The sequence below is a fragment of the Oncorhynchus gorbuscha genome, linkage group LG23, assembly GCF_021184085.1.
Source record: "Oncorhynchus gorbuscha isolate QuinsamMale2020 ecotype Even-year linkage group LG23, OgorEven_v1.0, whole genome shotgun sequence".
In the NCBI taxonomy this organism is placed as follows: Eukaryota; Metazoa; Chordata; class Actinopteri; order Salmoniformes; family Salmonidae; genus Oncorhynchus; species Oncorhynchus gorbuscha.
The window spans coordinates 60,749,899-60,762,538 of NC_060195.1; the positions used below are offsets into that span (position 1 = coordinate 60,749,899).

General features: G+C 45.8%; 1 protein-coding gene across 18 annotated transcripts in view; it reads right to left on the bottom strand.

Annotated features, from left to right (window-relative positions):
- Nucleotides 1-278: 278 nt before the first annotated feature.
- Nucleotides 279-12,640, bottom strand: part of LOC124011044 (mitogen-activated protein kinase kinase kinase kinase 4-like) — a 59,909-nt gene continuing 47,547 nt past the window's right edge. For 6 of the 18 annotated variants that reach the window (XM_046323999.1, XM_046323997.1, XM_046324011.1 and 3 more), the window contains 14 exons: nucleotides 11,686-11,783; nucleotides 11,451-11,459; nucleotides 10,772-10,950; nucleotides 10,285-10,396; nucleotides 9,775-10,071; nucleotides 8,108-8,225; nucleotides 7,688-7,858; nucleotides 7,130-7,273; nucleotides 6,752-6,886; nucleotides 6,525-6,625; nucleotides 6,260-6,409; nucleotides 4,897-5,056; nucleotides 2,954-3,093; nucleotides 279-2,851 (listed from right to left, as the gene is read on the bottom strand). In XM_046323999.1, coding sequence (XP_046179955.1) covers nucleotides 2,768-2,851; nucleotides 2,954-3,093; nucleotides 4,897-5,056; nucleotides 6,260-6,409; nucleotides 6,525-6,625; nucleotides 6,752-6,886; nucleotides 7,130-7,273; nucleotides 7,688-7,858; nucleotides 8,108-8,225; nucleotides 9,775-10,071; nucleotides 10,285-10,396; nucleotides 10,772-10,950; nucleotides 11,451-11,459; nucleotides 11,686-11,783 — 1,898 coding nt within the window. In that variant the 3' untranslated portion in view covers nucleotides 279-2,767. The remainder of the gene's footprint in view (nucleotides 2,852-2,953; nucleotides 3,094-4,896; nucleotides 5,057-6,259; nucleotides 6,410-6,524; nucleotides 6,626-6,751; nucleotides 6,887-7,129; nucleotides 7,274-7,687; nucleotides 7,859-8,107; nucleotides 8,226-9,774; nucleotides 10,072-10,284; nucleotides 10,397-10,771; nucleotides 10,951-11,450; nucleotides 11,460-11,685; nucleotides 11,784-12,640) is intronic. The other 12 variants (XM_046324012.1, XM_046324009.1, XM_046324003.1 and 9 more) reach the window with 5 other exon arrangements.

The window sequence follows — 12,640 nt, forward strand, 5'->3', positions numbered from 1 at the left end:
CAGCACAGACAGGCGACGGCAGACAGCACAGACAGGACAGAAGATAACTAGACAGACAGGCTAGAGATAACTGACAGAAGATAACTAGACAGGCAGGCTAGAGATAACTGACAGAAGTACAAGGAGTCTTTAATTAAAGGTGTTACAATTTGGAAATGTCACGCAACATTTACTTGAGGTTCTTTTACATGGTTTGTATAAATGGTATCGTATTTGAAACACTTAAAATACAATATCTCCATAATGTTTCTTAGGCTCAGATTAAAAATGACATTCAATTTGTTTACAGCCCCACATTTATTTCACACAATAGAGAAGACTGAATGCTTTATGTTAAAGGGTTCCAAAACTACCTCACACAATTTAGTAAATTACTTAGGATTTTATTCAATGGAAAAAAAGACCTTGAGGAAAATACAATAATTCCCATAATACACAGAGGGCATAAATTAGAGTAGCATGGTAGAAACACTTGTCACCTGGCACCTGGGCAGCAGAGAACCATGTCACAACGTTGCCACAGCCAAGGGCACACTGCTGTGTTATCCAGGAAAATCAGTGATTTAAACTCAGAATCTTGTCATTTTTGAAAAGTGAATGAACAGAGGTCGAGGGTCATTCCTGTACATGAACCTCCAAATGATACAAAAGCTAAAAATAAAAAAGGGAGAATTGCCCTAAAATAAAACATAAATATTTATATTGATGCACATTGGTTTAACAAAACATTGCCTCTGTAAACACTTTCAACATAAATGTGTGCATTCATTTTTAAAAACCACTGCAGTCGCATAATTATAAGGGTAATAAAAATGACAGAAACAAACTAAATCTAGGAGTTAAAAATTTTATCGATACTTTCTGTAGTGGTTTGTAACACTGTTAAAATGTGTGACTTGTGCCATCTTGGCATGGCACCGCGTTTCACAGATTTGCAGAGGAAAAAAAGCATCTCATTTCTATATTCTCACAGGCCTCTTTAGAGGATGTGACAGTCCACTGTAAGAGAGTCAAGCTTTGGAGGGACATGTAACCCTAGAGACATTATGATTTCCATTCTTTTTAAAAACTTGTGTTCATACAAACAATCTAACTGTGGTGCCAGTCTATGTCAGAAGACCAGGACAGTGGAGCTCCTTGCTGCTGCTTCAGACTGGTACCCAGGCTAACCAGGAAACATTAGGACAAACAAGTGCCGTCCGATTTTTCACTAGTTGGATCAAGAGGCGAGAGGAAAACAAATGAAATAACACCAGGAGCTGCTGGGGTTTGGAAAAGCTTCCAGGTTGTTGTCGTGTTGCTTTAATCCATAGCATACTACTGCCTGGACTGGGACAGACTGTACAAAACAAAAATGTCCCCTTCTGCCCTCAGAGTCAAGATACTAAAATAATGCAGACAAGCTGAGGGGGTGAAGCTACCCGACTATGTTAGTCTGTTGGTATTAAAATAGTCCAACATTGAATTACAACGATTTCACAAACGTATCAAAATGGGGACCATGCTGCTTTATAATAGTTTTTACATTTAATAATTCAATCGCACTCAAAATGTCCGATTTTGATACATTTCCTGTAGGACTTCTGAGCAAAACCTAAAGCATTTGTCACAACAGATTGTACAAGTAGCCACAACCGTAAACCTGAATTCAGTGGAGGGGCCCATTAAAATGAAAAACAAACCAATCGAAAGCTGTGGTTGCTGATACATTTGGATATGTTGTGGATTTTAGTGCTTCATCTACAAATCCTTACGGTATATTTAATCTTGACACTTGTTCCATTGAATATCCTGGTCATCATGCTACCAAATGGTGGGTCAAAGTCACAACTCATGACCAAGACCGTTCTCTAGAGTCTACTGTACATATCAACCCATTCACAGTTTGCCCAACACGACCAAGGAGAGGCAATGTGGCACGTTAAAGTTGAGGGTTGGCTGGAAAAGACCCTCAGGAGTATATGGGACTGGAAAGGCCCCTATAAGGTTGCAGTGTCCTATTAAGGGTTAAGTCGACATCTTTGATGAAACTTCTCTCCACACTTTAACCCTGTTTGAACCTTTATCAAGAGGAAGGCCGGAGTGAAAGAGAGACAAAAGTTACATTTTCAACGTCAAGCACGACCCATTTGAAAATGTACCCATGTGGTGGCAACGGCATGTCAGTCCGAGGAACTGATCTAAGAAACTCAACACAAGAGGTTGACCTGAACATGACCTGGACTAAACACAATAACAAACTACTGTATGACCTTTCACCTGTCTGGTGCTATAAGGTCCCCTTTGTTATTTTCCTCCCTTTCCATCCTCTGTCACACACACATAAGCCCCTCACTCTTCTTCCAATAGAGAGACATTAACATCTACCAGTGTTTTGAATAAGTCGGGCTCAGATCCCTACTCCCACTGGTGTAGGAGGTAAGGGGAGGCTCTAGTAGGGTTTGGGGGCGAGAACCCAGAAAAGCTGATGACGTCTTGTCAGAGCAGAGTAGCCAATGGGCATGATGACAGCACTACCAACTGACAAACACACACAGTCCCATCAGCCTATAGAGACCCCGTGGCCTCCCCTTCATGATTTCAGTCCGTTTATCGTGCAATTGTCTTTTCTTATTTGAAACAGGTGATATTTATGTATCGCGCCGCCTCAGAGCTCAGTACTCCAGTTGTACGTCAAGTTCATGATAAATCATTGTCATGAGTCATCACTATGGTGGTAATAAACCGAGGGGTGCGGTCTTCATGCTGCTGGGTGTGTGTGTGTACACTACCAGCTAAGCAGGGAGGTACGGCCCAGGGTCATGAAGTAGACCTGGCTGGAACCTCCAGAGCGCACCGACGCAAAGAACACCTGCAGGACAAAGACAGTGTGAGAGAGAGTGTGTGTGAGAATAGCGTCATTATCAACATCTCTAAGCAAGTAAGCAAAGTGTGTGTTGTACGCAGAACTCACCTTGTCGTTCCTCTCACACAGGAACTTGAGTCTCTGGGCTCTCTTGTGCATGAAGACCCCGTCCAGGTGTCCTGTCTCCACAGACCTGATCTCTATGGCCTTCTCCCCCCAGCCCATGATCTGGTTAGACCTAATGTAGGCTACACAAACAGATGGACAATCAAGTTAGTAAGAACATGTGTTTGTGTGTACAGTGCTTTCGGAAAGTATTCAGACCCCTTCACTTCTTCCACATTGTTACATTACAGCCTTATTCTAAAATTGATCTACACACAATACCCCATAATGACAAAGCGAAAAACAGGTTTTTACATAATTATTTAGACTCTTTGCTATGCGACTCGAACTACAGCTCCGGTGCAGCCTGTTTCCATTGATCATCCTTGAGATGTTTCTTCAACTTGACTGTTGTCCACCTGTGGTAAATTACATTGACTGGACACGATTTGGAAAGGCACACACCTGTCTATAAGGTCCCACAGTTGACAGGGCATTTCAGAGCAAAAACCAAGCCATGAAGTCGAAGGAATTGTCCGTAGAGCTCAGAGACAGGATTGTGTCGAGGCACAGATCTGGGGAAGGGTACAGAAAATATCTGCAGAACTGAAGGTCCCCAAGAACACAGTGACCTCCATCATTCTTAAACGCAAGAAGTTTGGAACTACCAAGACTCTTCCTAGAGCTGGCCTCCCAGACAAACTGAGCAATCGGGGGAGAAAGGTCTTGGTCAGGGAGGCGACCAAGAGCCCGATGGTCACTGACAGAGTTCCTCTGTTGAGATGAGAGAACCTTCCAGAAGGACAACCATCTCTGCAGCGCTCCACCAAATCAGGCCTTTATGATAGAATGGTCAGACAGAAGCCAATCCTCAGTAAAAGGCACGGCAGCCTGCCAAAAGGCACGGCAGCCTGCCAAAAGGCACGGCAGCCTGCCAAAAGGCACGGCAGCCTGCCAAAAGGCACGGCAGCCTGCCAAAAGGCACGGCAGCCTGCCAAAAGGCACGGCAGCCTGCCAAAAGGCACGGCAGCCTGCCAAAAGGCACGGCAGCCTGCCAAAAGGCACGGCAGCCTGCTTGGAGTTTGCCAAAAGGCACGGCAGCCTGCTTGGAGTTTGCCAAAAGGCACGGCAGCCTGCTTGGAGTTTGCCAAAAGGCACGTAAAAGGACTCTCTGGTCTTATGAAAGCAAGATTGAACTCCTTGCCTTTAATGCCAAGCGTCACGTCTGGAGGAAACCTGGCACCATCCCTACAGTGAAGCATGGTGCTGGCAGCATCATGCTGTGGGGATGTTTTTCAGCAGCAGGGACTGGGAGACTAGTCAGGATTGAGGGACAGATGAACTGGGCATAGTACAGAGATATCCTTGATGATAACCTGCTCCAGAGCGCTCAGGACCTCTGACTGGGGCAGCGGTTCACCTTGCAACAGGACAACAACCCTAAACACACAGCCAAGACAACACAGGAATGGCTTGGTCTCTGAATGTCATTGAGTAGCCTAGCCAGAGCCCCAAATTGAACCCAATCTAACATCTCTGGAGAGACCTGAAAATAGCTGTACAGTGATGCTCCCCATCCAATCTGACGGAGCTTGAGAGGATCTGCAGAGAAGAATGTGAGGAATTCCCCAAATAAAGGTGTGCCAAGCTTGTATAAGACTCAAGGCTGTAATCGTTGCCAAAGGTGCTTCAACAAAGTACTGACTAAAGGGTCTGAATACCTATGTAAATGTGATATCAGTTTAGTATTTTTTATAAATCTGTTAATTTCTAAAAACATGTTTCTCGCTTTTTCATTATGGGGTAGTGTGTGTAGATTGATGAGGGAAACAATCTATTAAATCCATTTTAGAGTAAGGCTGTAACGTAACAAAATGTGGAAAAAGTGAAGGGGTCTGAATACTTTCCGAATGCACTGTGCGTCCCAGTGTGTGAGTGTTACGTACCCACTGAGGTGGGCATCTCGCCCCACTGCAACACCACGTCTTTGGTGATGCGTCCGTAGGTGTTAACGTAGACACCCTCGTCCTCGTAACACACCAGCAGCTCAATACCATCCGTGTTGGGCAGGATGATGATGGCATGGGACTGGATATTGGTCTGGATCTAAAGGGGGGGGAGGGGGAGGGAGGAGAGGCAGAGCAAACAGAGAAACAAAAAGGTTAGTCTTGGGTCATTTGTTAGGAATTTTGCATATTTCCAAAGCACCAATCGCAATTGGGAATTGATGGGAAATGTAAAATATATCACTAGCCACTTTAAACAATGCTACCTAATATAATGTTACATACCCTACATTATTCATCTTATTTGCATACGTATATACTGTACTCTTATCATCTACTGCATCCTTATGTAATACATGTATCACTAGCCACTTTAACTATGCCACTTTGTTTACATACTCATCTCATATGTATATACTGTACTCGATACCATCTACTGTATCTTGCCTATGCTGCTCTGTACCATCACTCATTCATATATCTTTATGTACATATTCTTTATCCCCTTACACTGTGTACAAGACAGTAGTTTAGGAATTGTTAGTTAGATTACTTGTTGGTTATTACTGCATTGTCGGAACTAGAAGCACAAGCATTTCGCTACACTCGCATTAACATCTGCTAACCATGTGTATGTGACAAATAAAATTTGATTTGATATGTTGGGTCAGATAAACGCAGAGCACAGCAGCAGACTCAAATATGTACTGACTCTGGACAGAGCATGCCGTTTGCTGCTTCATTAAAACGTGTTCATCGTGATACAATTTTACTACTGTAGCTAGCTAACTTGCTTATGGAAAGAGCACTGCATTTAGTGTTGCACTAGCTGGTTGGTTAGCTTCTCTTTCGTTTCATATGACGCGACTGGCTCAGGCTCAGCTAGCTAATAATAGACACGTTTGTGTACGTGATCAAACTTCAGAAATGCACTAAACTCCTTAGCTAGTTGTAAAATCCTGTCACTATGACCTCAGAATTAAACTTCAAAATGTATTAAATGTTTTGATTTATCTTGACCTATTCTGAAAAATGTTTGAGGGAGAGGAAGTAGTGACTGTTGTTGCTAGGTAACATGCTAAAATGAATGGGAAGAAGTTGCTGCCAAGGGCGTTGAGTCGGAATGGGATAGAGAGGCTTCCGAAGGGATGACTCGACAATTAGCGTTTGAGATTGGCTCGATTGACTCGTGAACGTGCATATCGAGTGGTGAAAGTGTTCGGTTTGAGATTCGACCATGGATTGGTGGAACAAAGAAAAACAGGAAGCAGAGGAACGAGACGGATAATAGATGGTCTCTTACGTGTGTGGGCAGGTAGATGTCGTACACCGCCCCAGAGTCCACGTCCACGGCATGGAAGCCGTTGCTGGAGCCGTAGATTACCTTTAACCTCTGACCCTCCTCCACAGTCAGGTCAACCAGCAGGGGTTTGTGCACCAGGTCACCAAACGACTGCAGGAGGAAGACAGTTACAGAATACACCGTTAAGTTCATATTTGTAGTGGGAATGTGAATGTGAACCAAATGCCATGTTGGTCCGACTGCAGCCTGAGCCAGTTTACAGTACCTTGAAGGCCATGAACTTGTGGTACGGCTTGGGGGCCCACGCATAGACCTCCACGGAGTTCTTCAAGGCAAGGACCAAGAACTTGATCCTCTCATATTTCACTGAAATCAAGAGAAAACACGGTTTTATTTCTGACCGCTCATCAAGATTGGACTTGGACATGCTACATACAGCCTTGTAACAAGAGAAGTGTCATTCCTGATGGTAAATGGGGAATGGAACCGTACCGACTTTGTAGTGTACGCAGCCCTCCAGCTCTCCTACAGTGACCCAGCCCTGCTTCTTCTCCACCTCGGGGTCGTTGTGGAGTATCTTGTTCCTCAGCCAGGACAGGTAGTACACACGCAACTTATTCTTCTTCCCTGTGTGTGTGTGTGTGTGTGTGTGTGTGTGTGTGTGTGTGTGTGTGTGTGTGTGTGTGTGTGTGTGTGTGTGTGTGTGTGTGTGTGTGTGTGTGTGTGTGTGTGTGTGTGTGTGTGTGTGTGTGTGGGGGAGAGAGGGAGGGATGGTGAGATAGAAAAACAAGAGAAAGAGAGAATGAGTTGGGAGTACAGGATAAGTCAGGAGGGTGTATTCGTGTGTCCGTGCACCTCCGTGGTCCGTACCTGATATAGTGACCAGGACGTTGAGTCCCTCCAGGACGTCCATCTGCTGGATGCGCCGTCGGCTGATGAGGGGGTAGACCTTCCCCTGACCGCTACGGTCCAGCAGCATCAGACCACTCTCTGTCCCCACCAGCAGGTTGACACCTGGGAGAGGACAGGGACACACACACCCGTCAGAACCGAGGGAGAGACAGGTCTGTCATGCTTGTCATTAAACCTATGATGGATTTCCTATAAATGATGGATTGATGATGGATTTCCTATTATCCACCCATTCATCCATCCTATCAATATATATATATATATATATATATATATATATATATATATATATATATATATATATATATATATATACACACACACATATATATATATACACACATATATATATACACACACATATATATATACACACACACACACACACACACACACACACACACACACATACATACATACATACATACATACATACATCCTATCACATCCATCAATCTATTCATCCATCTATCAACGCTATCCTTCTACTCAGCCACCTCTTCCTCAGGTACGTACCCCATAGTGCAGCACACAGGATCTCAGAGTTGAACCTCTTCTTGTACTTGCGGATCTCGGGCGTGTCGCTCTGGGGGCGTGTGTTGACCGGGTTCACATTGACCACGGAGCCCTTACGGGACGGGTCAGCCCTCAGGGCGTCCACCAGCCGCCCGTCGTTCCCGAAGGCCGCTGTGGACACCAAAGGTCAGAGGTCAAAGGGGCAGGGCTTTGCTATCCCTTGTTGATCATGCTCTGTATTACACTTCCTGTGCCAAGCGTGTTCTATGTATAGGTCAGTGTATACTAACTCCTAGTCACTGACCCAGAGATTATTCTATTGTTAATGGATAAGATGAGGACGGGAGAAAAGAGAGCTGATCCTAAATCAGTATCAGGGTAAATCAGCAAAGGGTAAAGAAGGAAGAGGTGGTGACTCACCCATGTTGTTGAGGGAGCTGCCGCTGGAGGGAGAGACCTGCAGGAGGCGCGGGTCGATGAAGGGGGTGAAGGAGGAGGAAGACTTGTGTTTCTGCATGGTGTTGCTGGCCGAGTGGGTCTGGCGACACAGGCATGGGAGTGAGAGCAGAATACACACACAACAATGGATCGATATAATAAGAATGTTGGGTGCTTATATTTGTCCTTTTTCAAGTGTGAAATGGAAATGTGTTTTTTTTTTCATATCCCAACTCCCCCCGAGACACCCTCGGAGAGTGGGGTCACGGCCAGGGATCAGACATTATCCATTGTGACACTGGAGCAATTAGGGTTAAGTGCCTTGCTCAAGGGCACATCAACTGAATCTTTACCATGTCGCTTCTGGGATTCGAACTAGAGACCTTTCAGTTACAGGCTAAGCTACCTGCTGCCCTAAAAGATCCCCATCTACCTGTAACTCAACCTGGTCTGCTACACTATCAGTATTGCCTAAGCCCATTTCTCCTTGGCTTCATATTGTCAAATATTACATTGTTTATTGTATAATCTGTTTGTATTAAATAATACTTTTTTTACCCCAGCAGGGGGAGCTATGGCAGCTGCAGTGAGTCTGCTTCGATCTCAGCAACGGATTCATTTTACTGCGCTCATGACGTTCTATGATAGACATGTTCAAGGCTGAATAGGATTTATAGTAGGCAATTAACAGTACAATAGGAAGGGCCTGCAGGCTTGGCCAATCTTAAACTGAGAATCACTCAGATCTGCTTTAGAAACCACAGGGCTTCATAAAACACTATCTACACACTGAGTTCTGTTACAATACGCCGGACATCAGGACATTGCTCATCATCTGGTAATGAAACATGACATCTACTTTACGGACGGCAAAAACAAAACAATAAAAACACACAAAACGCATGGGAAAATTTGACATGCAGTTGTTGTTGGAAGCAGGCATGAAAAACAAGGTTAGTGACTTAAAAAGGAAAGCAGAACCAACATGGAAGACGAAACAAAGATGGCGTGTTCAGGATAGAAACAGAAATTCAGAGAGAAATGGGATGAAAGGTGATGAAATATGGAAGGTCAAATTGCCAGTGTAAAGCACACAGATTTGATCAAACACCACCATCAAAAAGCAGCAGTTAATCATTAGGCTAAAGGTAGCCGCGCTGTTCAGTGTCTTCCATGACAGTAGCGTTATCATGCTAACACACACCTTTAGTTGGCCAGTAAAATCCATACAAGCTGGGGTTGACCAAAAGCACCGCACACTAAGCATGCTAGCTACCACCCAGGCGCAGCCTACTACTAAACTGCTAGAGTGAAATGACACCAAAGCACTAGGGCCATGGAGAGATGGGAGATGAAGTCCAATGAGGTGTTCCACAACCTCTTAACCCCTGACAAGATGGACTACATAGACTTCACCTCCCAGCTTGCACCTTGGCAAAATGTTTTACAAACGCTACCTAGACTAGTAAAGTCGCTTGCTCATTGCTAAGGTCCCACACTAGGTGGCGCTAGTGTAAGAGGCAGTGCTTTGTGTAATATTCAGAAGGTGCAGCAGCCCAGAGATCATTCGTCAGTTCAGTCAGCCAGCCAGCAGGGGACAGAGTAGACTGAACAACCAGAGTAGCCAGCTTAAGGGACAGGGGACATACCTCGATGGCAGTGAGCTTGTCCAGGGGGGTCTGGGGGGACATGGCTGGGCTGACATGGCTGGAGGAGGGGGAGATGGAGATGGAAGAAGAGGTGGAGGAGGCGGAGGTGGGGGAGTGGTGGCTCTGCTGAATAAGGTCTGGCAGCAGGTGAATGCGGCCGGCAAAGCCGTTTTTCTCCTGGTGACCGTTACCGGGACCGGGAGGAGGATGTGCTTGAACGGCTTGACCGGGAGCCACACTGGGACCGGAGGAGGATGAAGAGACATTGACCGCCGGGCGCTTTATGTCGCCCGCGCTCTGTAACCAAGAACAACCTCAACTTCGATCTCGTTGTTTTCCCACTAGTAACTGTACATGACAGTGTGCTTTACCAGCAAACCAAGGAAATCAAACAAGATGATAACTGAAATCAGGGGTGGAAGTGGGTGGGGGAATATATGGCTTACATTTAGTACTACAGACAAAAGAGAGAAGACAAGATAACAACCAGAGGGTCTTCTGCAGTCCTACCTGTCTGATGACCAAGGTGCCATCCTTGGAGGGTGTGGTGAGGTCGTTCTCGGAGTCGTCGTGGGCCAGTAAGGTCTTCAGGGATGCAGTCTCTCCGTTACTCAGACCTCTCCTGGTGGAAACAGTACGTCTCATATTCAAACTCCAATTATTAATAATAATATAAAATGGCACTTTTCAATGACCCAAATGACTCCCCTCATACAGGTTTTTCTATGCTATATAGTATATATTATATGATCGACTTTTCATGTTGATATAATATAACATCAAAGTGTGCCGCCCGCGCCATCTGAAAGCCTCTCTTTAGGGCAGTATCACTAAGGCCTTGAGTTCATAAAGTGTCAGTGTGCTGATCTATGATCAGTTTTGACTTTCAGATCATAATGAATGAGATTACATGGACGAGGGGAAACCTGATTGCAGACTAAGACGCTTTGTGAATACGGGCCCAGGTCAGAGTTGAGAGGTCAGAGTTGTTACGTACCCGGCCCTGGTATCCTCTGCTCCCGAGGTGGACTCATCTGCGGCGTCCTGGTCCACTTCTTCATCGTCGTCTTCGTCGGTGGTGCCCGACTCCTCGCTGGAGGAGGAGTAGTCTGTCACCTTGTGGGGGGGCCGCACATCCTCCACTGCCCGCAGCTCTTTGGCCAGGGCCGTCAGGTCCTAGAGGTCAGAGGTCAAATAAGGCGCAAGATATTTTCAATACTCCCTTTCTTAATGTCATCACTGATTTACACCATGTCAGATGATTGAATACTAGTCTCACAGGGGGAGGATGCATTGTCAAAGGATTGAATCATTCCCCATACATTAAGGCCATAACATTAACCTCCGTTCAGAGCTAGCCAACATAGGCTACTGAAAACAGTGTGATGTGCCAGGTGAAGACTGGACTGGTGAGTAAGAGAAACTAGATTGGGACGGAGCAGGTAGGAGGCAAGAAGACAGCAGGGAGAATGGCGGGTCAGAGGTGCATCGTCAGCCAATCACGTGGCAGCCAAGGAGAGGAGGACCAATGAGGCAAATGGAAAGGCGATGGAATTGGGCACCGAGCTTCTCACAGAACAACCCTCTTCTGAAACGGATCAGCATACATGGTGGCCCATGCAGTGTGGAAATAAGCATAGCAACAGCGCATGACATTCTTATGCACGCTTGCTTACCACTTCACCCTGTACAACTCCCCCATAATCACATCGTTGGAGTAATGGGATTCCACAGGTTGTCGTGTCATGGCCCATAGGGAACACCAAAAGATAAGACAACGGGATGGTCAGTCATAGAAACACCACCACACTGTTACTGTAGCAGGCTGCAGTGCTGGCCTGGTTTACAGCCAGATGCAGGGACCACTACTACAGCAGGATGTGGATACAGTCATAAGAGACAGGTTCTTACGGCTGGCCGGTTGGGTCGGGCAAAGTCCTTCTTGTCGTCAGGCTTCTTGGCAGCGTTGTCGGGGCGTTGCAGTGGGGAGCCCTCAGACTTAGACGATGCTGGAGGAGAGGATGGTAAAACAACATCAGTGGAAGGCCTACAAGATACTAAATGCAGTATTGTACATCCAGTATTCTGTGTGTGTGTGTGTGTGTCTATTCGTGTGTGTGTGTCTATTCGTGTGTGTGTGTGTGTGTGTCTATTCGTGTGTGTGTGTGTGTGTGTCTATTCGTGTGTGTGTGTGTGTGTGTCTATTCGTGTGTGTGTGTGTGTGTGTGTGTGTGTGTGTGTGTGTGTGTGTGTGTGTGTGTGTGTGTGTGTGTGTGTGTGTGTGTGTGTGTGTGTGTGTGTGTGTGTGTGTGTCTATTCGTGTGTGTGTGTCTATTTGTGTGTGTGCGTGTGTGTGTCTATTTGTGTGTGTGCGTGTGTGTGTCTATTCGTGTGTGTGTGTGTGTGTGTGTGTGTGTCTATTCGTGTGTGTGTGTCTATTTGTGTGTGTGCGTGTGTGTGTCTATTTGTGTGTGTGCGTGTGTGTGTCTATTTGTGTGTGTGCGTGTGTGTGTCTATTCGTGTGTGTGCGTGTGTGTGTCTATTCGTGTGTGTGCGTGTGTGTGTCTATTCGTGTGTGTGTGTGTGTGTGTCTATTCGTGTGTGTGCGTGTGTGTGTCTATTCGTGTGTGTGCGTGTGTGTGTCTATTCGTGTGTGTGCGTGTGTGTGTCTATTCGTGTGTGTGCGTGTGTGTGTCTATTCGTGTGTGTGCGTGTGTGTGTCTATTCGTGTGTGTGCGTGTGTGTGTCTATTCGTGTGTGTGCGTGTGTGTGTCTATTCGTGTGTGTGCGTGTGTGTGTCTATTCGTGTGTGTGCGTGTGTCTGTCTATTCGTGTGTGTCTATTCGTGTGTCTGTGTGTGTGTCTA